Source organism: Manis javanica, chromosome 10, assembly GCF_040802235.1.
Source record: "Manis javanica isolate MJ-LG chromosome 10, MJ_LKY, whole genome shotgun sequence".
Taxonomy (NCBI): Eukaryota; Metazoa; Chordata; class Mammalia; order Pholidota; family Manidae; genus Manis; species Manis javanica.
In genome coordinates this window covers 19818905-19846343 of record NC_133165.1, presented here as the reverse complement: position 1 = coordinate 19846343, position 27439 = coordinate 19818905, and the positions used below count along the sequence as shown (strand labels likewise).

Sequence of the window (27439 nt, the reverse complement as noted above, 5' to 3'; positions counted from 1 at the left end):
GTGTTGAAAAGGAAGTGGAGACTCAGAGCAAAGACAGTGGCACTTGTGTTCTGTGCTTGCTCATTTCTCCCGGCAGCTTGGGTTGCATTGCCCAGCCACGTACAATTTCCCAGGTGGTTTCCACCAAGTCATCCTTAGATATGGCTGACAAAACAAATCCCCCCTCCCAACCAGCCAGCCAGAACCCAACAAGCATCCCCCCAAATCATTCACCAACATCACACAATATAACCATCCCATAAAATAAGTTTTGTTTGAAATGTTTTGATATAACTATTAAAAAGAATGCAGAAAAGAATAACCTGCATTCTTCAATTGGCTGGATGGATATTAGAAATAAAATCAGATTTTAACATTTTGGTTACCTTTAATGTATTTTTGAAAAAAATACTGGTGATACATTTTAAAGGCACCAATGACTCTGAAACATAATTATTTTCTGAGCCTCTACAGACCAAACTAGTCAAAAGGGCCTAGACTTCTAAGAAAGTGGGGAGGAGAGGGAAAGAGGGAAGGGAAGAGATCAGAGGGGAACCAAAGTCCAGGATTCATCCAAATCGCAGCAGCACCCAGAGCTGGCCGAGAGAATGGGCATTTAGATGCAGATCAGACTTTGGCAATGTCTGTGGGGCCTCATTTGCAGGTCCCATGGCAGCACCGCACATTGTGAAGGTTCTGAGGTGTACACATGCCCAGTCTTAGGGAGCCTCCACGCGTCAGAGTAGCGGGCTACCAAAACGTCCCCTGGGCTCAGGGTGCAGGGACACAGCAGCACCCAGAAGCCTTAGCAGAATGCGGGGACACAGGGCTCGGCGGTGCAGTGTTGTCCAGTGAGGGTCCGTCTGAAGACAGAGCCTGAGCACCGGGATCCTGAGCTGCACATGCTGTGCTCAGCAAGAGGCACTTCTTGGCCAGTGCCTGGTCAGTCAGCTCCTGAGTACCCTGCTCCCGAGGACGACGACCAGGACTACGCATGCCAGGACCACACCTGCCAGTTGGGTGGAGACCCAGGTCAGATGGGCCCGAGGTTGTCAGCAGGGCTGAGCTGTGCTCCAGGGACCGACAAGCAGCATCCCTGCCCTGAACGGCAGAGGGAGGATCAGAGGCCCTCATGCGGTGCCGAGACCCGAGCAGCCTAGGGGCGTGGCGGTGGCCCCCTTGCCTCACGGCCACCTGCCTGGCAGGGTTCAGTGAATGGCGGGGCAGCAGGTGCTGGAGGCCCAGCGCAGCTCTCCTGGTCGCCCACAACTCCTTCCAGGTGCCCGGCTCCTGGCTGCCCATGGCTGCGGGCGCCAAGTGGTTCACCGCCGCCCAGTCCTGCCCATGCTTCCAGAGCTCATAGCGCTCGGGCTGCAGGGTGTGCACAAAGATATCCATGGGAAAGCTGACCCTGGCCTCCCCACAGCTGCACTGAGAGGCCACTTTGCCATAATCGAGCCAGCGTGGCATGGCGAAGTTGATGGCCTCTGCACAGTTGAAGCCATGGTTGAAGCCAGCGTGGTAGCCATAGGGAAATGTCACTATGAACTCGCCAGCCTCCTGCGTGACCCGACTGAAGGGGATCCTGTTGTCCCTGAGGACAGTGGGTGACATGAGGGCCACCTTGTGCTGCAGGAAGGCCCCGCAACTATGGGCACTGGCTGGGAAGAACTCCTTAGCCAGGCATTCCAGGCGCCAGCCATGCTCTGGGGGCACCGCATACCACGTTTTGGGCTCCCCGAAGTGCACATAGTTGATATTGTACAAGTCCATGTCCTCTGTGTGCCATGCGAATGTGGTCTTCCACATGCCGAAGTACAGGTAGGGTGTGTTGACGCCTTCAATGACCACCCCACACTCCTGCTCCAGCAGGTCCTGAATGGTACCCAGGTGTCTGAGGTTCCACTGCTTAGTGTTTGCATCAAATAAGGAGCCGTTGACGTCAGCGCCATAGATCGGTGAACTGTAGAGCTGGGTTTTCCAGAATTTTCACTCCAAATCATCAAAATCCGAGTGTGGTGGTGCCTGATATTTAGCACTGTTTGCCAGGTGGCAATACTCCCTGACTGTCATGGCCTTCTTCTTCTTAGAGTATTGAGTGAACACACCAGCCCTGCCAGAGACAGCCTGCTGGAGGGGAGTGGGGATTAGGATGTCACTGATGTCATCGTATGTCTTCCTGGCTTCCCACCCCTTGGGGGGGATTATCTTGGCCACACCTGCTCGGTGTGCACCTTGAGATTCCATATAAATAATATATTTCTCAAAATCATTAAACTCTTCTTCACTTGGGTAGAAGGTCATGATTCTACAACTTGGGTTCTGGGTACAGTTTGCCTGAGACTTCATAGCCTCCATAATAACAACAAACTCTCAAGTCTTCAGGTATGGTCTGGATAGGTGAGGATGGTGGAAAATGCTATTATTCCAAAATTAGTTTGAGTGTCTTTGAGTCAGCAGGAACTACCCATGGACTTTGATGCAAATGAGATGCTAGTTTTGGGCTTGCTGATTCACCAGGAGACTGCCCTCTGGGCAGAAGCTGATACAGGAGGCTGAATGTGCAACTCTGTGACCTTCCTCAGCTGGCACTGGGGTTTGTTCTCTACGGCCTCCTGACTCACCCAGTCCTGGGTGTATGGTGTTCCAAATGTACTGTCTCCAGGACAGTGTTTAAAATAAAACCTAGAAGAAAGAACACAAAAGCTTGAACATTAATGTTTGGAGAAAGTTATTCAGGAGCTACAAATAAAATATCATGGGATCCCACCATGGGATATTATCCCACACTCAAAGAAAGGCTAAAATTTTATAAGATTGACAATATAGGATGTGGTGTTGATGTAGAACAATGGGAATTCTCATACCCTCATAGAGGGAATGTAAGTCACACTTTGGGAAACTATTTGGACAGTATCTATTAAAACTGAACTTATGCATGTGTAAGATAAGACATATACAGGTGCTATGATTCAACTGTTACCACCTGTCTAGGTAATCTGTACAGCTGTGCATGGAAAGTCACCTCCAATAATGCTCATAACAATATTATTTCTATAGCAAAATACTGCAGACAACCCAAATGTCCATCAACAGTAGAATGGACAAATACATTGTGGTACAGTCTACAATGGAATACAATAGAGCACTGAAAATTACATGAACATATAGGGATAATTTTGCAAACATAATACTGGGCAATATTATCCAGACCTAAAAGACTATCAAATCCATTATTCCAATTTTACATGAAATTTCATCTTTTTCTGTAAGTATATATAAAGAAGGAGGAAATTAATATATGTGAGAAGTCAGAGCAGTGGTTACCTTTGAGAAAGAAAGGTTGTGAGTGGGAGCATGAGGGGGTCTCTGGAGTAATGTTAATATTTTGTTTGGAATCTTGTTGCTGGTTACACAGCCATCAGAATAGCTAACTGCAATCATTCATCTGGCTGTTATGATTTTCACAAATTTCCATATGTTTATTTAAAAACAGAGTTTAGAGTGAGAAGCACTGAAGACTAAAAGACATATTTCATTGTATTAAAAGGAAAAGGAAGAGTGAAAATAAATGAACTAAACATTTGATTGAAGAAGCTAGGAAATGGAAGAAGGAGGAGTAAAGAAATAAGAAAGAATAAAGATGAAATTAATGAAAAATAATACATACAAAACAGAAGGATGATGGCCAAAAATGTCATTTGAAGAGACTAAGAAATGCAACGAACCATGAACAGAATTGATAAGAAAGAATAGAAAGTAGAAATAAACAATACTAGGCATTAAACAGTGCACAGATCTAGTAATATAGTAGAGAATTTTTCTCAATCTCAAGAGAATCTTATGAGCATCTGACATCAATATTTTCAACAGATAAGAAGACAATTTTCTAGAGAGGAAACACACAAAATGGATTCAAGAAAAAACAAGAAAGCTCAAATATCCCAAATAAGAACCTGGATCAAAGTATGACCCTTAAAAAATCCCTGAGACACAATATTTATAGGTGAACCTAGCAAATTTTTAAGAAAACAACTGATTATACAAATCTTTCATGCTATAGAAAAGGTTGTAAAGCTACTCAGATGAGGCTATACTTATCTGATTGCCAAACTGGAAAAGGACAACAGAAAATAAAGCATAAATGAAAGCTTGCTAAATAGAATATTATCTAACCAATAAAGCAAAATGCTAAAAGAATAATACATTGTGATCAAATAGACTGTATCTCAGGAATGCAAGGATGATTCAACATCACAAGATCTAATGAAATAATCAGAATATTAATGAAGGAAATGAAAAATAACATCATCTTATAGGTACAAAAAAAGGATTTCATAAAATTGAACTTCATTCATGATTTGAAAACTCTTTACTTGAAAACCACTCAGAAAAATTTCTACAGTAAAATAAAGTGTTTCAATGTAAAAACAAATAGCAAGTGTCCTTAACAGTGAAACAAGAGAAACAGTCTCTTGTTTAAGGTAGAAAAACAGATACATCAGCAAACTCTCTCATTAGCATGATCTCAAGTGGTCCTTTCTTCTAATTTCCTAGTTTTTTCCCTCTACAAATAATCTGTTTTTACCTTAAACTTTGGACATGCTTACTCCATCCTACTTAGAATCCTCCAAATGTTCTGAAAGTCCCTGCATGATCTGGGACACCGTCAACCCTTCCCCTGGCTTTCTCCTGTTCCTGGCTGGGTCTCAGAAGAGCCTGCACTCCTCCTCCTACCTGATGCTCTTTACACATAGGCAGCTCCCCTACCCCTTCAAGGCTGAGCTTAAATATGATCCTTTCAGTGAGGTCTCCTCTGGTAGTTGTTTAGGATAAAATTAGAGATTATTTCCTCTCAAGAAAACATATACTCTCTTCTCAAGAAAACCTCTCCAAATGAAACATACTGCTGATCAGGATTTATAAGTCTCTTCAAAATTCTAATCAAATCAGCCCCACCCCAATTCCATCATCCCCAGTCTAATCACAACAGAATCCAATCAGCTGTCCAACCAGCTCTTCCAGTTGAACTAGCCTTCCGTGTTCTAGTAAGTGGCATCCTTTTCAGTGTTATCAGCCCACAAAACATTGGTGTTTTGCCTGAATTTTTTTCTCTGAGATTTCTTATAAAAAAATAGAGAAGGGAAAGAGGACTGCCAACCCTGAACAAATCTGAAATCATATTTTAAAAATAAAAAAACTTATAAGCTCAAACAAATGGCTTCCTTCCACAGCCAGAGTTACAGAGACTAGAGCTTGGGTCTGCAGCAAGCATTGATTTGAAACAGTCTTACAAAAGCCACTAGCAAGGGCCAGAGAGAGCAAGCCTGTCCTTTGCCCCAGAAAGCAGCCCCAAAGGAATGAGAGACCTAGGAATAAAAGACACACCTGTTAAGAGGAGAAGCATGCCTACTCCTATCATAAGTTGGTGTATGAAATCAGAGGAGACTTCCTAGAGATTATGAATCCACTTGGAGTCACCTTACCAAATTATTGGGAATTTGTGAGTTACTGGTTCTGGACAAATTCTCTGCAAATTTGTCAGAAACCAAGAACAGATCCAGGTTTTGTGGGGCCTGAAGATAATACAAATTTCAGGGCCTTCTTAGGAATGGAAATATTTCCCTGGGAAAGCTGCCAGGGTGGGAGGGAAAGTAGTAGAGTAAAGATAGCACCGCTGTCAGGGCACAAAACACCATTGGTACTGGGGTCTGCACAGAGCCATGGGGAGATGAAAGTCAGGCCAAGGAAATGGGGTGAGGGGGAGCTCCCAGGAGGAGGGAACCCCATTCCCTTTAGAGGTCCAGGCACTTAATCTTCCTCACCCTGCAGTCTCCCTAATAAGACTTCAAAAGATCAGCTTGCCTTCCACAGTGTAAAATAGTAACAACCCCTATACTTCCTGTGGTCCCCAAGCATCTGTCTTTCCTTATTGGAGGTCCATTCAGATAAAAGGAAGCTGGGGCTGGGGCCCATTCCTCTACTCCTACCACCCTTGGTGGTGGTGGTGGGTGGGGAGGTTTGCCAGTTTGGCTTCTTTGAGTAAATATGATCCCTTCTTCCTTTGGGTCTAGGGTTTTGGGCAAAAATAGCAAAGGAAGGACTTGCTATCTGTGACTCCTGCTGGTGGCTTTTGTAAGAGTATGTCAAACCAATGTTTGCTGCAGACATGAATACTAATGGCAGGGACCCTTGAAGTGAGCAGTAAGTGACCTCTGCCTAAGCTGGACCCTCATGCACCAAAGAATCTGCAAAAAGTGGGATAAGGAAGATCAATACACACTTCTCCTTTTCCAACTTGAACATCAGAGGGCGGATGGAGGGTCACAGTTGGTGAAACTATCTGCAGGGCTTTATAGGACTTATTGCAATAAATGGGGGGGGGGGTAGTTGATAACAATATGGCTCATTCTTAGGCAGTATGAAAAATGCAATTTATTTAGACTCTAAAGAACAACATCTCCCTCTTCCTATTCCAGATATACTTAATGAACACTCAGAGTTTGGGGATAGGTTTTTATAAAGGAGCAGCATTGTCCAAAAATGACCCTAGATATTCCCCCAGCTGGATGGAAAATGCTCATTCAGATTCCTATGGGAACAGTGGCTTCCTTCCCATGGCTGGGGGGCTGTACTAGCCAAAGGAACTTGAGGTCCCCAGCTGCCTCCTAAAGCAGAGGGCTGCTGGCCTTCCCAGACAGCTCCTGTATATGGTTGACATGACTTCTAGGCTACTTGATTCCCCAAGTCTGTATGTCCCTTTCCTGATAAAGTCGCTATCATCAAAGCCCTATATGAAGGAAGAGCAATGGGGGAATGGGCCCCTCCCTCAGAACAAAACCCAAGACACACTCAGGATCCCTCCTGAAAAAGGGATACCTCTCTGTGGAATTCTGAAGAAATGGGAAGACTGTGTCCCTTGTTTTGACATGCTCTTACAGGTGTATCAAGTCCTTAACTCATACTATGTAACTTTGTGGTATTTATCCCCATCCTTTGCATAACTATTGGCAACTCCCAAGGACCAATGACAGAATTATTCCCCAGAGAGAAGGAGCATTTAAATAGTAAGCTTCCAGCAGGGTTAGGGTTTTTCCAGGCAGGTATATTTCAGGGAGAGAGAAACAAGGGTACTGATGACTGGACGGAGGGAAAAAAGAGTGATTATAAGCATGGATAATTAAATTTATCCTGGGTAAAAAGGAAATGAGAACATGAGGGTAGAGATGGAGAATGAAAGAGTATTTGATTTGTGGGCTGAATTTCTCCATTAAGTCAATTCTCCATTAAGTCAGTTCTAAGTTAGAACACTGGGAAATGTAAGCTAGAAAGAGAATGGGATGCTTGAAACATTTTTTAACTCAGGACTTTTTTAAACTATCTTATTGATGTCTTCAAATTTTCCCTTTTACTTTATGCTATTCAGCTTTAAACTGCCCTCCTCTTGCACCATTATTTCTCCCATATTTCCCTTCCATCTTTGTCCTTAAATTCCATCCTTTCTCAAGTACAGCAACTTGATCCCATATCTTCCCTTACTGACCCAACAAAGCACCATCTCTTCTTCCACCTCTTGTAGTTCTTGTTTAGCACTTATAATTTATACCTTATATAATATGAACAGCAAGAGTCACCTTTACTTAGCACTTCACTTTGCCAGACCCTTTTATTAAGCACTTTCTATATAATATCTCATTGAAACCTCACAGCTAGTTTATGAAGTTGGCACTATTATTACCCCCAATCAGTGGAGTAGAAAATGAAATGTAGAAAAACGTATATTTAATTCAACAGCTTGTGTCCTCCATCTCTAGAACTATTTCTGTTCTTTCCATGGCTATCTCTTTTGTTAAATTCCTTAAATCAACACCTCCCCCTCATTCCAGGACACAGGCCATTAAATATCACAGCCATCTTTGTCTTTCTTTAATCATCAGTTATCACTGTCTTCCTGATTTAAGCTACCGTTTTCCCTCTCACCTTCATTTAAATACCAAACATGTTGAAAACATGCGTGAAAATAGTTTGCGTCCACAAACGCATTTCCTCCCCTCTCACCTTCTGGTTCTGCCCCCACTTCTCCACTGAAACTGATGGCTACAAATTATCAAGCAGTTTCCTCCCAAATGCCGCTCCAGGGGTTACACCTTATCTCTGTACATCCTTGGCTCACAGACACCTTCTTGCTCCTAAAAGGTCTTGACCTCACTGATGCTACTCTTAACTTCCTGGTTCTTCCTCGTCCTCCTTAGTTCCACTTCCTTTCCCTGCCACACACAGATGCAAACTTATCCTGAAGCTCAAGGAACATCTCTCTTCTAAATTCCTTTTCTTTCTCCCTTTAAATTTCCTATTTATGTCAATAGCTTTCTTTAGTACTGCACTTTCTCTCCTTACAAGTATTATTTATTGTTATAGCTTTCCTTAATACTGACTTTCTCCTAAGCTTCTGCTTTCTTTTATCTTAGGTAGGTCCACTAAGCCCCTGAAATTAACTTGGTTAGTACAAATTGGTCATCTTTCTTCTGAAACTGATTTCCTCCTTTAGATGTCTTTATTTCTACAAATGGTGAAACAGTTATCCTACTCACCTTCATCAACCATTACATCTCCCTGCCCAGCCTATAGGCAGTGGCTGTCAGGGGATCCCATGATTGTCTACTGGGAGACCCCAGGAACACTCACACAGCACAGGGAGGCTTCTGTGCTCTCCTTACCTCCCTTGTATTAGGACCCCAAGGGCCCAGTTCGCTTTCCTCTCCTACTTAGCTGTCACCACCCAAGCCAGGCCTTGGCTGCTTTGCACCAGGATCATCTTGTGATAGTATCATGTCATAGGCTCCCTACTCACCCTAATTTTATGATCTTAAAATTCTTCTATAATGATATTTTATAAATTCTTTAAATATTTCTTGGGAACATATAATCAAATTTTCCATTCTATTTGAAAACTTGCTCTAAAGAAATGGGAAGAATGAACAATTTAGAAGGACAGCTAAATGTCAAAAGCTTAAATACCATGTTAAGGGCCTTTCCCTTAAGAAATAATAAATGCTGACTATGAGTATTACACAAGACCTCATTTCTTATTGAAATATCGAATATACAATTGAAATAATATTTGAGTTGAAACTAAATTATTTCCTTTGTGCATTTCTAAGGATTCTAGGAAGAATGAGGCAGGGCTTTCATATCTATTATAGGTGTGTGTGTGTGTGTATATATATATATATATTAGTCTTCAGCTATTGAGGAACAAAATGTAATCTTTTATGTTATAAATATATATAATAACTAGTATATATAACATATGTAAGTATATATTATATATACTAATATAACTCTGCACTCAAAACAAAACTGCTCAGAATTTGCCAGGTACAGACAGTAATCCTTCAGTATTCCAGCCAAATGCGTCACTTCTCTATGATCTCAGCAGCTTGCTGTAACCATGAGACTGCCTGCTTGCTTCTTTCAAGCTGGGCTACAGGTACTGGTTGAGAATAAATAAATACACTTTCACTTCAGGTACACATTATATCCTTATCCATGGTATCCACAGTAACACAGAAATTCTTTATCTAAGGAAACTTGACAGTTCTTACAATGGAGGAAAGATATTGTCTTATCAGAATGATTACAAAATAATACCTGGTCTCTTAAAGTTAATGGATCTCTGGAAATTACAAAGTCTTACCTCTGTGTCTTTTAAAAATAATTCCTCTGACCTTTCTTTGTGTGTGTGTGTGTGTGTGTGTGTGTGTGTGTGTGTGTGTGTAGTGTACATGTGTGTAGGGGGGGCATGTTTTCAGCTAGAGAAGGTGAGGAGCGAAATGAATAAATTTAAAAGTCCCTTTCACTTCAGCCAGTGTCCATATTGCACACCAATTTCAGGATAGCAGGAAAGCCATTTTTCTTTCATGCTGCATACATATTTCAAATCTATTATCTCAAATGGAGGACTGTTTGACAAAATGCCTCAGGCATTGGCCACTGTTTCTGCTGACAATATCTAAATTGTGTTCAAAAACTTTCTTCTCGAGGTAGAAAATCTACTTAACCATTGATTGAAAATAATTTGTAGCCATAATATTTGATGACTGATAAATTCTATTTTATTAAGGCAAATGGCTCAATTTTCCCCTCTTATTGGACAGTTATTTTGTTTTTACTTTTCCACAACTATTACTAATCACTTATATTTATTCTATTTTTCAGTACCTGAAACAGTATATACAGTAAAATATTGGTTGAATGAATGAAATTCCTTAGACTAGTTATTAGGAATGGAATTACTGCATTTTAGTTTTTAAATATTTTAAGATCCTAACACATATTGCCAAAACTATTCAGAAAGAAAATGTCATTTCATATTCTCACCACTGAGTAACTTAGGGAAAAAAAAAAGATTTGTTAATTTGGTAAGTGAAAAAGTATTCCTCAAGTTTTAATTTACCATCCTTGGATTACCATGAAGGATGCTATTTTTTTCTTCCATGATTATCAGCCATTGCATTTCATCATATGTATTGGTTCATATCTTTTACCCATTTTTCTCTAATAGGGTTCTAGTGCTTTTTTTCTCATCTACTTATACTAACATCTTACATATTACTTATATGCATATTTCACATATTGTTTTACATAATTGATTATTTAAATATTGCTCACATGAATATTTTACATATTAAAATAAGTCCTTTGTTATATATGCACATATATATGTGCCATTTAGTTTAAAACTTTAATTCTATTTCATTTAAAATGTTTTTGACATGCATTCCAATGACTTATGGTACTGTTTATCTTTTCTTTTGTAATGTCTTTTATATTCAGTAAGTTACTTCCCTGTCCAGAGGCAGATAAGTATTACCTCATGATTTTTTCTTTATTATACATTAATTTTACCTTTAATTCTGATTTTAATTATACCTTTCATTCTAACTGGTTTATTTTATTCATTTGTTTTATTGTCTTGTGTGTATGGTGTGAGGAATAAGGAAGATGAAACTGGTCCACAGGCCTCTATATATGACCTGTTTGCTGTGTATTTTCTCTGATTATAGAAGGTTTTCGCTGTCCCAGTGTTCTTAAATTTTTTCAATCTCAAAATTTAGGTGCTTTGGTTTTAAGACTTTTTTAAGTTACTTTGAAAACTTCTTCTACATTTTTCCTATGCACATTAACTCCTGTTATTTGGAGATTGGCCCTAAATTTTTGTGTCTTTTTTTCTCCCACTTTTCTATCCCTTTATCACTATGCTCTCTCTTTTGAAAAATGCCCTCATCTTTACCTCCCCAAACTCCTTCAATTGTGTCTTTTTCATTCCCCCTATCAAAATTTTAATTCCAACAGGTCATTTCTGAACCCTTAGCTTCTCTGTGTGCAGATGTACCTTCCCCCACTCTTTTTTCCCTCAGTCTTATTGTCCTGTTCTTGTTTCACAGGTGCACTTCATCAGTCTCTCTGAAAATACTAAAATGTCAATGGCTTTGAAGTGTTTTTTTCCCCCTGCATGGTCTGTTTCTTTGAAATTTCTTTTTACATTTTTTTTTTTCATTTTGTTTTCAATCTTTCAGATGTAAGGCTTTCCTCAAATGTCTGATGATCCTTAGTAGTTGGTTCATATATGAGTATAGCACAGAAAAAAGCTGATTCAAAACTGGATGTAGGATAGGTTTGGTGATTATGCTTCCCTGAATGGTGATCCGGCTGGGCTGTGTCCTGGGTGAAACTCTGACACTGGCATCTCTAAGAGCTGGTCATATGCAACAGTGAAGGCTCTTCCAATCTTCTTCCTGGAAGGGACAGGCCTGGCTCCCCCACCACATGGAAGAAGATCCTGAAATTTCCAATATCCAACTTGGGAAGCTCACCAAATCAATTTGTTTTCCTGATGACAACCACACTGCCGATGGTTCCTGGAAGTTCTCAGTTCAGGGACTACCTTTTCCACTTGCTCTAGGAAATGAAGCTTGGTTTTCCATCAAGATGAGAGAGGAGCAGTTTATCCTGCTACTAGAGAATGTGAGGGAGTCTGAGGCTCCCACTGCTTCTCAGACTTTCAGCAAATCTTCCTTAGCCTCCTTCCACATCCAGAGGAAGCCAGTGCCGTGAAACCTAAGCCTTTGGATTCTGTGGCACAGTTGTGTTCCTGCTTAGCTTTTCTCACTGCCAATTTAAGATTCAACTTTCTAGGGTTTGATAAATCAGTTTCTATTTGTCCATCTGTTTTCAAAATTTACTACTATCTTATTTCCTTTACCATATGCTCTCTTTGTAACATTTCTTAAAACAAAAATCCTAGTACTGTCACTTCAGTGGAGTTTGGAGGGAGCAAAGTAAATGACTGTGTCACCATCTTTTTCTCTTTGTTTTCCCAAATGTATCTCTCAAAAGCTCCCTCCACAAACCCTTGGCTGCAAATACTCCTCGCCACTGTCTCTGACTCAGTGCTCTCTCTCCCTCACTTCTCTTTTCTAAGTTATAACCCCTGCCTTCCTGATTTAGGTCCTACCTGATTGACCCCTCCCTACAAATCCTAGACCTTGGTGAGGATTCTGTCTTCCACATTCCATGAGTACTATTTGCTTGGGCCATTTATTTGGTGCTTAATATAAATTGCTGAGGTGGGAGCTCTCCAGAATATTCCTTTCACCTCTAATGGACTCTTATCTAAAGTAATAAATTCCTTCCATGAGATGTGCTTGCTTTTTCTCTCCAAGATATTTTCATGTTTCTGCCTCACAAGCTTCAACATTCCCTTCTTGATAAGCTACATGGAAAAGTTAAGATAAAAAGGTGACTTTTTCTGTGTACTTTGTGCCTCAAAGTCCAATTTTTGGTGTAGATTTCCTATTTAGGAACATCCAGGAATGTAGATATAAAGACTCATGGCAGGAAGTGTCAGGCATGAACAGCATAGACTAAATTGGACATAGTTGGAAGAACACAGATTAAATCATGACAAAGATTGAACTTGACCTTTATTTTTACTTGCTGGGAGGACATGTCCTTTAAATAAGCAACTGAAATGTCACATTATGACTTCATTGTGATAAAAAGTATAAGTTGAGCATGATAATATTAACCTCATTAGTCTTCTCTATTTGCTTTCCTCTGTTACAGGGACACTTAGCAGTCACAGTGGTATCTGGAGTAGGGAGCAGCAGGAGCCAGAAGCCTTCTTGAGCCCCTTATCACCAAGACACAGCCACGCTATTGAGTTTTGAGGCAACATCTATGCTTCTTTGAATTGTCAATACATTTTGAAGACATTGCTTGAGTAGCACATAAGCCTCGTTCTTGGATTCTCCAAGAGATTCTGTAAATTACTTTAATGCTTAAAAAAACACTTCTTTGCATTAAAGTAGTGAATTCTATAGTATGCAACTAAAGAATCCTGACCAATACACTGTCTCCCTCATTCCCATTCCTAAATCACTCTTACGTATTTTAGTTGTTTCTTCTGTTTTTCTAGTATTTGTAGACTTTTCAGTTTTAGAGATTGTGGACACTCATTCCACAAAAGGAATGGGTTAAGTTCTCTTATGTTTCATCCTAACACAGAGACTTCCCCTGCCCCAGACTGTTATATAGATACAAAAATTTTTGGCTCAATGGAGTCTGAATTTTTACCATGTAAAATTAGTCTCAGCTGAGTCATGTAGTGAGCTATGATTATCCTGCCTTGCATGTACAAAATTTTATCTATCCTATAGTTAATAATTTTCTTACTATGTCATTTGCTTGGCTTAATACACATTAACTCATTCCCAAATTCATTTCCACTAGTATACACCTCTTCTAACTACTTAAACCACACCGGGTACTAAATCAGATTTCTCTTTTAAAAATATTCTGCCTGGAGTTCCATATGCTTTCTTAAACCTGGATTGGCTAGTCTTTAGACTGTTGCAGAGCCTGCATCCTGGGGTTTGTTAACCATAATCCTGGGAATTCCCTTTCCCTCAGTATCATGTTAGACCCCTTGATTTCACCCATCTCTCTTCTTTCCTAGTTTATGCCCTTGTGTCAGTGAGCATATCCACCAGAAGCATCTTTGGAAGCTTCATTAGAGATTATGAAGTAGCTCACAGAATCTCCAGGAGGACGGGGGAATAGGGTTTGGAGACTGCATCCAGAAACAATATTCAAATTATCCAACAATCTATATTAAGGTATTCCTGTACCTCCTGTGGTCAAAGGCACCAAAGACCTTGAGCAAGGGACACTACCTACTGGAACTTATACCACTAGTGCCTCTGAAAGTCCAATCTCTCACCACCTTCTCCAGGAACAGATCCTGTACAAAATCGATTCCCTCACATTTCCTCAAATTGAGGTCTCCATAAAAGTGTCTGACTGGAGGAGCCCAGGTCATATGCCTTCATATTTGCTGCAGTAGAAGCTGAACAATTGAGTTCTGGCTTCAACTTTGTCAAGGCAAGGGTAATAATGTGGAAATTTCCCAATATAAAAAGGGAATTCAGAGTTATTGTCTGGTCACAAATATAACCACTGTCTAGCAAAGTTTGCATGTCTGAAGTGTCTTTGTTCTAATTTTACACTTTTCTTTTCAGATTCTGATGACATTGTTTCACTGAATTCTAGCTTCTAGACATCCAAAGCCAATTTGTTTTCTGATCCTTTTTGTGCAACCCACTTTTACTCTCTGCATACCTTTAGGATATTCTTTTGCCCTTTATTTTCTTAGATTTAATCAAGATGATTGGTCTTATTTGTTAACAATTGTTCTAGAACTGATGTAGAAACTCATGTTCTTCATAGCTGAGAAATTTTCTTAAATAATTTCTTTGTATATTCTTTTCCACTATTTTCAGTTCTTGCTCTGTGGAAATACACTTTGGATATTAAACTTCTTGGACTGATTATCTAATGTTGTCATCTTTGCTTTATTTTCCATCTTTTTGTTCATTATATTTTATTTTCCAAGCTTTCCAGCAGTTAATTTCAGAAATTCTTTTATTCTCTGGATATTCCTTTTATTATAGATTTCTGATATTTTTCCATGGCTGAAGCTATTCTTTTCTCTCTCTGGAAGTGTAAATTTTAGGGATTTTTTATTAAAGATTCATTTGTGCTCTATGTTGTGTCTGTTTCCTTTGAATCCGCCCTTCCAGGATATTTTGGTTTCTTTTATGTTAAATGTTTTCCTCATATGTCTAGTTATTCTTGGTGTATGTTTAAGAGTCAAGCATTATAGAGTTGCGTTTCCTAGGTAAGACTGGTAGGCTTCACGGAGAGTGCTCTGATAGGGATTCAGTCATTTTTTTTGTGGCTGGGGGCAACTATCAGTATCTTACTAGAGGTAAGAGTACAATAAAAGACTTTAAATTTATGCATCTGTCTCATTTGAAATTAGGGCCCAGGAATTTATGCTGTCTTAAATTTTTTGTTCTTCAGGTACATTAAAAATAGAGAAAATATATAGCAAAAACCCACATTCTGACCATCCCAGAATTAACATCTTTATATCGTCATGTATGTTTCAAATGGTTTTTAAAAATACCTTTATTGAAATGTAACTTACATAACAAAAATATCACCCACTACAAGTGTACAATTCAGTAATTTTTGGTATATTTACAGAGCTGGACAACCATCACCGTTACCTAATTTTAGAACATTTTCATCATTCCTAAAAGAAACCTCATGCCATTTGCAATCACAGACCATTTCCATCCTGAGCTCCAGACAATCATTAATCTACTTTGTCTTTGTCTATTTGCCTATTCTGGACATTTCATATAAAAGGGAATATATGATATACAGTCTTTTGTGTCCAGTTTATTTCACTCAGCATGTTTTGGAGTTCTTCCATATTGTAGCATATATCAGCAGTTTGTTTCTTCTTGTGGTTGAATAATTTTTCATTTTTATGAATAGATTACATTTTATTTATGCACTCATCAGCTGATAACATTTGGGTTGTTTTAATTTTTTGGCTATTGTGAATGATGCTGTTATGAACATTCATGTACAGATATCTAAGTGGACATTTATTTTTCCTGTGTAGATACCTAGGAATGGAATTGTGTTATATAGCAGCCCTATGTTTAATGTTTTCAGAAACTCTTATGCATTTTCCCAAAGTGCCTGCAACATTTTAAATTTGCATCAGCAAATATACATGAGGGTTCCAATTTCTCAATGTCCTTACGAACACTTGTCTTTTTGTCTTTTCTTTATATAGCACTTCTAGTCAGCATGAAGTCTTATCTCATGGTTTTGATTTGCATTTCCTTAATGACTAAAGATGCTGAGCATTTTTCCCTATGTTTGTTGGCCATATATATTTTTTCAAGAAATTTCTATTCTGATACTTTGCTCATTTTTTTGAGTTATTTGTCTTTTTGAGTTGCAAGAAGTCTTTATATGTCCTGGTTACAAGTCCTTTGTTGAACATATGGTTTGCAGGTATTTTCTCTCAGTCTGTGGGTATCTTTTCACTTTCTTATGTCTTTTGAAGTGCACAAGTTTCAAATTTTGATGAAGTCCAATTTATCAATTTTCTTTATTGCTTGTGCTCTTGGTGTTTTATCTAAGAAATTATTGCCTAGCTCAAGGTCATGCAGATATACTCCTATGTTTTCTTCTAAGAGTTTTCTGGTTTTAGTTTACATTTGGGTCTATAACCAATTTTGGCTTCATTTTTGTGAATGGCATGAGGTAGAGATCCAAATTCATTCTTCTGTAGGTAGATATCCATCATTTCAGCAACATTTGTTGAAAAAACTATTCTTTCACTGTTGTCTTGAAACCTTTGTTAAAATCAATTGACCACAAATATAAGGGTTTATTTCAGACTCTCAGTTCTATTCCATTCAACTACATGGCTATCTTTATACCAGTGTCTTATTATAGCTTTGTATAGTTTTGTATATTAAAGTTTTGAAATGGAGAAGTGTGAGTCATCCACATTTTAAAATTCTTTTTCAAGACTGTTGTGGTTATTCTGGGTCCTTTATGTTTACATATCAATTTTAAGATCAGCTTTAATTTCTGGGGGCTAGGGGTGGGGAGTCAGAGGGAAAATAAGAGATTACACTGAATCCATAGAACAATTTGGTGAGTATTGCCATCTTAACAATACTAAGTCTTCTGATCCATGAATATGGAGTGCTTTTCCACTTATTTAGCTCTTCTTTAACAATGTTTCATAATTTCTACAGAACTGTACTTTTTTATTCCTAAACATTTATTCCTTTTGATGCTATTGTGAATGGAATTAACTTTGCAGAATTTTCATTGTGTATAGAAAGCAATTGATTTTTGAATAATGATCTTGTATCCTGCAACCTTACAGAACTTATTAGGTGAGTTTTTTCGTGGTTCCTTAAGATTTTCTCTATATAAAATCATTTCGTGTATCAATATAGACTTTATCCTTCCTAATTTGGATGCCTTTTACTTCTTTTTGTTGCCTAACAGCCCTGAGTAGAAGCTCCAGTGCAATCTTAATAGAACTAGTGAGAACAGACATCCGGAAGGGTCTTGTCCCTGCAGCAAGTACTTTTAAATAGAAGAAATAAATACTTCAAGAAGTCCCTTTCAGATTCAAACCCCAAATCCTAATTTCTTTCTCCTCCCTAGCATCATGGATTTAGTGCATTTTCTGTGGATGTTTTTGTGTGTGCATGTGCATTATATACTAATACAGAGTATTGTTTTGGGCATCTATTTTTATTTTATATAAATGATTTTATACCAAATATGCTAACACTTGTGCAATTTTTAAATCCAACACTAACAGATTCAAGATATATTTATATATACCTATATAAACCTACATATGTAGTCTGTCATAAGAATATATTTTATTGATGTATTTCTCTATTGGGGAGTATTTGGATTAGTTCCAGTGTTTTCCCATAAACAATGCTGCATTAAAAACCTTTAATATGTGTCCTTGTAATTATATGTGATAATTTACCCAGGGTAGATCTTCCTAAGTGTTATTTTTATGTGGTATAGAAATTATACCACTATATTTTTTGGTAGTGTAGAAATAATACAAGTTACATTTTGTATATTGTTATGCAATGTCAAGTTGCTTTACCTAGTGATTTTTCTAGTTAACACACTCACTAGCAGAGGAGAGTTTCTTTCTCCACACCCCCAGATGTACTTGATGTCAAATTTTTAGTTGTTGGTTATTTGATTGGCAAAATAATTTATCTCCTTTTATATTAATATGTTGCCTGTTCCCTGGTGATGTGCTTTTTCGAAGATTTAATGGCCTTTTGTGGGTTTTAGTTTTGTAAATTACTACTTATATACTTCACTCATTTTTTCAGTTAAATTGTTTTTTTTCTGATTTATCAAATTTCTAAATATTTGGGAAACTATCTATTGTATTGTAGCCAGTAATTTATGGTGTCTTAATTATTTTGAAAAATAAAGCATAATCATTTATTCATCTTTTTTATTGTGATTTGTTCCCTTCCTATTTAAGTAATCCACTCTTCCATGAAGTCACAAAGATTCATTTTCATTGTTTTCTTTGTTTTTCATCTTTATTAGTTTCACCCATTTAGAATTGTGCTGTTGTTGGGAGGTAAGGATCTGTATAGTTGTTAGGATTTTTGGTATAAATCTAATTGTCTACCACCATTTAACCCACTGAGTTGGAATACTCCACTCTTACATGCCAAGTTCAAATATAAGCATAGATCTCTTTCTAGGCTCTCCATTTAAATCCACTAATTTGCCCATTTCTGTGCCAAAACTATAGTTTTAATTTAATTAAGTAGTTTTACACTTAGTATTGATACTTGGTAAGCCAAGTCCCCATGTCTTTATTCATCTTTAAAATTAGTAGAACTAAACATCAGTATTCATTTTAGAATAAATTTGTCAAGTTCCATAAAAATCCTTTGATCTGAATTGAAATTGCATGAAGTTAAAATAAATTTGGGGGTGGGCACAACTCCCATATTGGGCATTCCCACAAATTAATTGGTATATTCCTCCATTTATTCAGATGTTATATGTATTTATAAAGGTTCAGCATTTTACCCATAATGATAATGTATGTTTCTTTAGATATATTCTTAGGAATTTTATAATTTTTGAATCCTTTCTAAATGGACACTTTTTCTATTAACTTTTATTATTTATTGATCTTATATCTCTTTCCAAACCTTATACTTATTTCCTATTAGTTTGCTAGCTTGACCATTGATTCAAAGCTTTTCATATAGATGATATTTTCTGAAAAAAATACAAAAATTATTACCTCTTTTCCAGTAGTCATAGCTTTTATTCTTTTTTTTTTCTTCTTTCTTTCTTTTTGTAGCTGGGCAGGAATGGCAGTCTTATATAGTTAGATATCTCCAGTAAAATGTTGAATGTTGATTTAGTAGAAATTATACCCTCATTTTGGACTTTAACAAGGGTGGCTCTAAACTTTAACATTAAGTTGCATTCTATCATTTATCACCTTAAGACACACTTTTGAGACTAACAGGGACCAAGGGAAATCACACATAAATCAGGACTCTACTAATCAAGTAGTTGAAAAACAACATAGAATATTTGAGCAATGCAATCTAAAAATAGACCTAATGGGCATATATTGAACTTCTGTACTCCGAAACTGCAGAATTGAACTTTTTTCAAGTTCTTCATAAATTTCACAAAATTGGCTATAAAACTGTGGCCATAAAACAAGTTCTAGCAAACATAAGAGTATAGAAAACAGGTTCTCTGACCATAAAATGAAGTTATAAATTACTTTTAAAAAGGTAACTAGAAAAATCCCCAATTTTGTAAAATTGAAAATGCATTCTAAATAAAACTTTAACTAGAAATAAGTAAAAATGGAAATTAGGAAATACTTTAAATGACAGCGAATATTCTATGTTCTGAAACCTGTGAGATGTTGGTAAGCAATAGGAAAAGGGAGATTTGTAGGCTTAAATAAATATCTAAGAAAAGATAGGAGGCTGGAAAATTAAATGAACTAAGCATCTAACTTCTCTAGAAGTTAGAAAAAGAATGCAGCAAAGAAAGTAGAAGAAAGGAAATAATAAAAATAATACCAGGATTGATGAAATGGAGAGGAACAAAAGTAAAAGTTGGCTTTTTGAAAAGTCAAAATTGACAAACTTCTGATGAAAATGGGAAAGACCAGAGATCAAAGTCACACTAATACCAGAGAAGATAAAGCAGTCATCACTACAGATGCTGCACATGTAAACAAAAATTTAGTAAGTATAGTGTGACAAGTTTAAGCCAATACATTTTAAAATTCAGGGGAAATAATTAAATTCTTAGAAAAACATAACAGCAAAATTGACAAAAGAAAAAATAGAACACTGAGTATATCTATAACCATCAAGGAAACTGAAGCGCTAGTCAAAACTCCCTAAACAAAGAAAACCTAGGCCCAGTAAATTTTAGCAAACATTCAAGGAAAATGTACTTCCAAGCTTAGACAAATTTTCCCATAGAAGAGAAAGCATTTTCCAACATGTTCTATAATATAAACTTTATTAAAGAAGTCTCAAATAAAGACACTATGAGAAAGGAAAATAATGGGCCAATCTCACTTAGGAACATTGGTACAAAAGTCCTAAATAGAATCTGAGTAAACAGATTCCTGTAATATATTCATCATGATCAAGTTGGGTTTATTTCAGGAATGAATGAAAGGTTAGTTGATAGTTAAATAAATTAAAATAATAACACACACAAACAGACTAAAAGAGAATCTCATTAGATGCTGAGAAGTGTTTGATTAAAATTTGTTATCCATTTAGCAAACTAAAAATTGTGGGAGGAAATTTTAATTGAATAAAATGCACTGACCAAAACCTTCAGTAAAAATCATACTTAACAATGAAAATTTGAAAGCTTTCCCGTTAAGATCAGGAGGAAGACAAGGAAGCCTATGATCTCACTGGATGTCCTACCTGACATAAGGCAGCAAGGGGAAAAAAGCAGTGGGAAAAAGACTGGGAAGGAGAGAGAAAGCTATCCTTATTCATAGATATGACTGTCTACATAAAAAATCCCTAAGAGTTATGAGTTAACTATTTTAATTAATAAGAGGGTTTAGCAAGTCTCTGCATTTAAAATACAATATATAAAAAACAATTATACTTACATATACCAGCAACAAACAATTGGACAATCAAATTAAGAAAGAGGCACTTATTAAAGCATTAAAAATTGAGCAGCAGCTAAGGCTAAAGCTAACAAAAATTTACAAGATTTATATGGAAACAATAATATAAATTCACTTAGAAGCAATTAAAGAAGACCTAATAAATGGGAAGACATACCTGTTAGTAGATTTGAAGACTCAATATTGTAGAACTGTCAATTCCTTCTTAAATTGAGACTCAGTTATCCCAAAAGTAATTTTGTAAAACATGACATTTAAGATTTTATATTTAAGTGCAAAGGGCCAAGGAGAGCCCAGCACTCAGAAGAGAGGGGCAAGGCCTCACTTGCTTCACAGGATTATTCCAAGAGCCTCTATCACACAATGCATAGAATGAATTTTTGATGGACCTGTGAAAGGCAAGACTATAAACCCTTCAGAAGATAGTATCTAACAATACCAATGTAACCTCAAAGTAGGGAAGAATTTCTTAAGAAATACCATGCACTAAGCAAAAATGAAAAGACTGATAAACGGAATTACCCTAATACTAATTGTTTTGTAGATCAAAATATACCAAAAAACAAAAAGCCAAGAAGTGGAAAATATATATATATGTAGCACAAAAAAGTGACAGAGAACTGGGGCCCAAAGTATGAAGAACTCATAGAAATCAATCTAAAAAGAAGATAATTCAGTAGAAAAACTTTAACAGATATCCCACAAAAGAAGAAATTCAAGTGAACAATAAACATAAATAAAGTGATTAACAATGAGGGAAAAGCAAATTAAGACCTCCATAAGATACCACTATAAACCCATCAGATTACCTAGAATTGAAAAGTTGGACGATATCAAGTGTGGTGAGATGAGATTACAGAACAAGGAGAACTCAACCTGCTGATGGGATATATAAATGAAACGTATACCCGTGCACCTCTACACATTTACAAAAATGTACATCGTGGCATTATTTGTAATATCACCATACTGGGAACATAATTATTAGAATAAATTATACTGTGTATTTTTTTAATTGAACATTTTATTGTAGAATTAGAAAGAAGAACAAATAATATAAATCTAAGAAAAGCTGGTGGGAGGAATAAGTGACATTAAGATTATAAATTAATGAATTGGTTAGTATTTGTAAAAGCTCAATGGTAAATAGATCCAAAAAGATAGACCCCTGCAAAAGCAAAGCTAGTTGAGAGGGAACAAAGCGTATGTGGTAGGAATAAGGGAAAAAGTAGGAATAAGAAAAAAGGTACAGTCACATAATATTTCAGGAAAATATATGATATTAAGAGGAAGCTAAATAATTTTAAAATATTTTAATTGACATCACTGAAAAAAGTAACAACTATGGAATAAACTGGAAATAATTTTTTAAATTAATAAATAATCATTCTTCCTCCCAAGCTGTTGGGCCCAGATGTCCTCACGGGGGTAGCTTGGTGTTGGGAATCAGGGTGCAGAGTATTAACAGCCCAGTATACTGTGTATTTTTACCCAATTAAATTCTATCTAGTGTACAACAGCTATATAAAAGCAAAACATAAAAGAAAGCAATGATTCATTTACATAAACATTTTGAACATTTTACATGATTCATTTACATAAACATTTTGAACATTTATATAAAGTTCAAAAATTAGAAAGATTATATATCATTTAGAAATGAGTACATAGGCATTTATTGAAATTTATTTGGGAGCTTTACAGTTAATTTTGTGAAAGTCCAACATTTTTTGAAAATAATGTATATTTCTTTTGTTTTGGTTGAAGGGTTTTATATACATATATAAATGTGACATATAAATATATATGCAAATATAAATACAGTAAACATATGTATCTATGCACACAATGCATCAATGTTGCTAATTTGTTTAATCTGGGAGAGACTGCCATTAAAAAAAATTCCCACCATTACAGATTTGTCAGTTTTACCTTTTAATTCTTTATTATTGCTTCAAAATTTCCAGACCATGCAATTAGTTACATACATGTTCATGATTTAATGTGTTCCTAGATTTTTCTTTGAAATGCAGTAAGATGCCCCACAAATGTCCTTGTTAATGCTACTCAAAGAATACTTTCGATAATTTTCTACACAAAGTTTTTTGTTGTTTTTTAGTATTTGCCTGGTATGTCTTTTCCTATCCCTTTATTTTCTATATTTTAGTTCTTTCATTTTAACTGTTTTTTTAATATGCTTGCTTTTAATTGTCTTAGTAATAATGGAGTGGCCACCAAGTGATAGGTAGCTATGTACTTGGATTGGGTAAGAGGTGGTTAAATTATAATATTATCTAATAATCTAGCCTGGACCATCAGCAAATTTCATTTTGAGGCTGTTCCAGGTAATTATCTCTCTGGGTCCCAAAGCATCTTCACTTAAAATCAGGATTTGTTGGTAGAAGGCAAGCTACTTTATTTTTCTATCCTTTTCACTTATCAAAGTAGATTAAAGCACCAGCTTTTTATATTAGAAAATTAATCATTTTTAGGTTAAAAATAGAACAGATGCTATCATTTATACTACTTTAAGTGTAATTTCTAACTTGTGAGCATTGAGTTTTTTTCCTCCATTTTCTTACCAAAAGCCTCAAGCAAAATTTTCACTTTTTGTGGGCTGGTAACTTCATAATGAAAGGGTTTACTAGAATTGGAGAAAGTGATTCAATTAGAAGAGGGGGAAGTGGATTAAATTAGAGTTGTGACTAGATTCAGGGTGGGGCTGACTGAATTAGAATTTTGATGGTATGTATAGAGCCCAACAATCACATGATTTTCATTTAGAGATTCTTTCCTGAAAAGAAATCATCTTTCTGTGTCTTAGCATATCTTCACTGCAAATCTGAATTTCAGACTAGCAGAATGTTAATTATTTTTTTTCCTTTAAAATATGAAAGAGATTAAGACGATAACTTTTTACATAAAAATGTGACTTTCTCCTGTTAAAACTCATTCATTCATTCACTCATTCACTCATTTGAAAATCATTATGGGCACCTATTGGTGCCAGGCACTGTCTCAGATGCTTGGCTTACATCACTGGGCAATACAAAGATTCTTGCATTTGTAGAATTTATATTCTTTATGGGACAGAGAAAGAAAGAATAAAACAAATTTATATAGGATTGAATAAGGATCATACTTTACAGGATCACGGATGATATGTGCTACACAAAAAAGAAAAGTAGAACAGGTTAAGGTAGAAAAGGAGTGCAGGAGGTTGGGGACCAAGGTAGAGGATGGCTGAAACTTTAAATAGGGCTGTCATGGCTGGTTGACCTGTTTTGAACAAAGACTTGAGTAAGACAAGTAAGAGTATTCTTGGCTGAGGAAATGGCTAGTGCAAAGGCCCTAAGACAGGAGCTATGTTCAGACAACACCAAGAGAGGCACAAGCAACACAGGAAGTCAACTAGGTAGGGGAGATTCTTGTATGTTAGTGTGAGTCCTTTCACTTTTACTGTAAGGGGAATGGGGAGCCAATGCCTCCCCACTGTCTGACTCTATCCCCTTTTCTCCCAATCCCATTCAATAATATTATTAATTTAAAAGAATTATTGCCAGTTTGATGCTGTAATGTGGTAATTCATTGTTAGTTTACTTTCATTTTCATAATAAGGAGGTTGAGTGTCTTTTATGTTTGTTGTCTATTTGGAATTGCTGTTTCTGGATGGCTTCTTTATATTCTTTGCCTTTTTTTACTGGGTTGTATTTATGTGTATTACTATTAGTAATAGTACTAGTAGTAGTAAAGTTTTGTATGTTATAGGCATAACAGAATTTACCTGCTAATTGAATACTTATCTTTTGACTTAATTTGGGGCATCTTCTGCCATAAAATTAAATTTTTATATAGATAAAATTTTTAAGTTATTTCTCTTATAGCTCTTAGGTGTCCTGCCTTGATCAAAAGGTCTTTACAAAAAAACCCTAGGTTGTACAAGTAGTCTCTTAAATTTCCTTTCTAAATTTTTATAGTTTTGTTATCTTTTGGATGTTTAATTCAACTGGATATAGTGTTTGTATAAGCACTGAAGCTGGAATTCCTACATCCTGCCATAAGAATAATCAGTTTTGTAATTACAGCTATTATATAAAGCATCCTTTTTACATTGATTAAAATAGTAACATTGTCATATTAAAATGAAGGAGCATTTTTTTTGACAGTTGCCTAATGATTTATTCATTCTCTTTTGTGAAGCTTACATTGTAGGCATGTTTAGGCTAAATTTTCTTTTTCTTCTTTTCCTTTTTGAAGGAGCATTTTTTAAGGCTAAGAAATACTACACCATATCCAAAAGCTGGTAAGAATGATCTGAAAGGGATGGATTCATAGATAATGAAAGATAGTAAATATAGCAGGACACTAGTTACTAAGGAAGCTAGAGAACTTGGAATCCAGAGAACAAAGGAGAGGGTTTGGGGTCACCACATATGGAAAACTGAGGGTATGGGCAAACTCAAAGGCAGCTTGGTAGATTTGCCTGGGGAAGATAAGTAGTCCTTGTTTAAGAGCTGCTTTTCCCAGAGAAGTCAGAACATCATCGACTCCTGGGAAAGACGGTCAGGAGGGAAAAGTGGTTGGAAGAGGTGTGTAGATTTGAGTGAAGGGGAATGTGGGAAATCATATTATTGCAGAGTGGAAATAAAAAATTAAGAGTATAAGAGGATTAGCAGGAGAATTAAGAGCTCAAATAGATTTTTTTGTATTAATGGGTTTAAAATGAGAATTCTTGGGAGGTTATATAAGATTTTTGCCAGCAAAGGCAGCTGATAGGATGAATTTTAAGTTTTTAATAAACTTAATTTTAGTTTCTTTTTCTAATATTTTCAAAGTAATTTTCTTATTAGTACATTCAAATCACTTACATAAACTTTCTACTTAATACTTATTGACACTTTAATTTTATTATTTCTTATTAATACTTTTAGACCATTAAGTCAAAGCTTTAAATCTTGCAGACTGATTATTTGTTGCTATTAATGAAATTACAGGAGTGGTTATTTAATCATGGTTGGTTATCAAAAGATTAGGTGGTGGGCTAGATGTTAAATGAGTCAGAGTCATTAATTCAGAGCTGATAAAAGGCCACTGGAACAATAACCAAGGGTATTTTCTGTAATGGTGTCAGCACCTTGTCATTATTACTTCATTTCTCCACTTCATAGTGCAACAATCATTCATTCATTCAACAAATACTTACTCAGCACCTATTATGTGCCATGCACTGTTCTATATGCGGAGAATATACAGGTGAACAAGAGACAAGGTTCCTGTTTTCCTGGAACTTATGTTCTAATACAGGAAGATAGACAATAATAATAAAATAATATTAATAATAACAGCTAACATTTAGCAAGTATTGTTTGTTGAGACAGTTTTAAGCACTTTATAAGTATTCATTTGATTCTTACATCATTGTAAGGTAGAGACTAGAATTATCTTCATTCTGTACATGAGGAAACTGAGGGCACAGAAAAGGAAAATAACCTGCCTAAGGTCACAGAGCTAGCAGAGGGCAGAGCTGGAATTTCAAACCAAGAGAGTCAGGGTGTAGAGCTCTTTCTCTTAATGACTTTGCTATGCTTCCTCTCAGACAAGAAAAATGGCAGTAAACAATGAACACATTAAGTTCAGGATTGTTTAGTACTATGAAAAAAATAATAAAGGGCGATGCAATGGTATTTTTGTGTTGGAGGTGAAAATGTAGATATGAGGGAAAAACTCATGAAGGTGACATCTGAGCTGAGACCTGAAGGATAGTGATCTGTTATCATGATACACAGGCAGCAGAGCAAGGACCGCACAGTGGAATCTTTCCTTATTTGTGAAACATAAATGCCCAGCTGGCTGTAGCTACTAAGGCTTAGTATGTAAGAGTGATTGATTGTAAGTGAAGTCAGAGATAGTCAGGAACAAGAGCCCATAAGGCCTCTGGTCACATTAATGAATTTGATTTTTTATTCTAAAATCACTAGATTTTTATGCAGAGAAGCAACATCACCTGATTCATAACTTTGAAAGACAAGTCTCACTGCTATATTGACTTTAGGACAAAAGTGGAAGCGGGAACACCTCCCCTCCCACTAGAACTTAGGCTTCTTTAAAAATAAAACGTTTAACCAACAATAGAAACACAACCTTTGCTTTGAAGACTAATATTTTTGCAGGAATGGTACCTTTATAAAGATCGTGGTTGCCCCCGTATATATTTGTTCTTTCTTCAAATCCAATTAAATGAAAGTACTAGTTATTCAGCCCAACTCTAGGCTCGCTGGGTCTAGCTCAACAGAAACGAGGCAGGAG

General features: G+C 36.5%; 1 protein-coding gene across 1 annotated transcript; it reads right to left on the bottom strand.

The window, feature by feature from the left end:
* Window positions 1-146: 146 nt before the first annotated feature.
* LOC108385055 (lysine-specific demethylase 4D-like) lies at window positions 147-27429 on the bottom strand. Its single transcript, XM_037003650.2, has 2 exons — window positions 27313-27429; window positions 147-2664 (listed from the first exon to the last, which is right to left on the bottom strand). Exon 2 carries the CDS (start codon window positions 1786-1788, stop codon window positions 751-753), a length of 1038 nt encoding a protein of 345 aa, XP_036859545.2. The 5' UTR covers window positions 1789-2664; window positions 27313-27429; the 3' UTR covers window positions 147-750.
* Between the last annotated feature and the right edge of the window lie 10 nt (window positions 27430-27439).

Excerpts from the sequence above, each read along its gene's own strand:
- LOC108385055 (XM_037003650.2), bottom strand. The coding sequence starts at position 1,788 with ATGTGGAAGACCACATTCGCATGGCACACAGAGGACATGGACTTGTAC.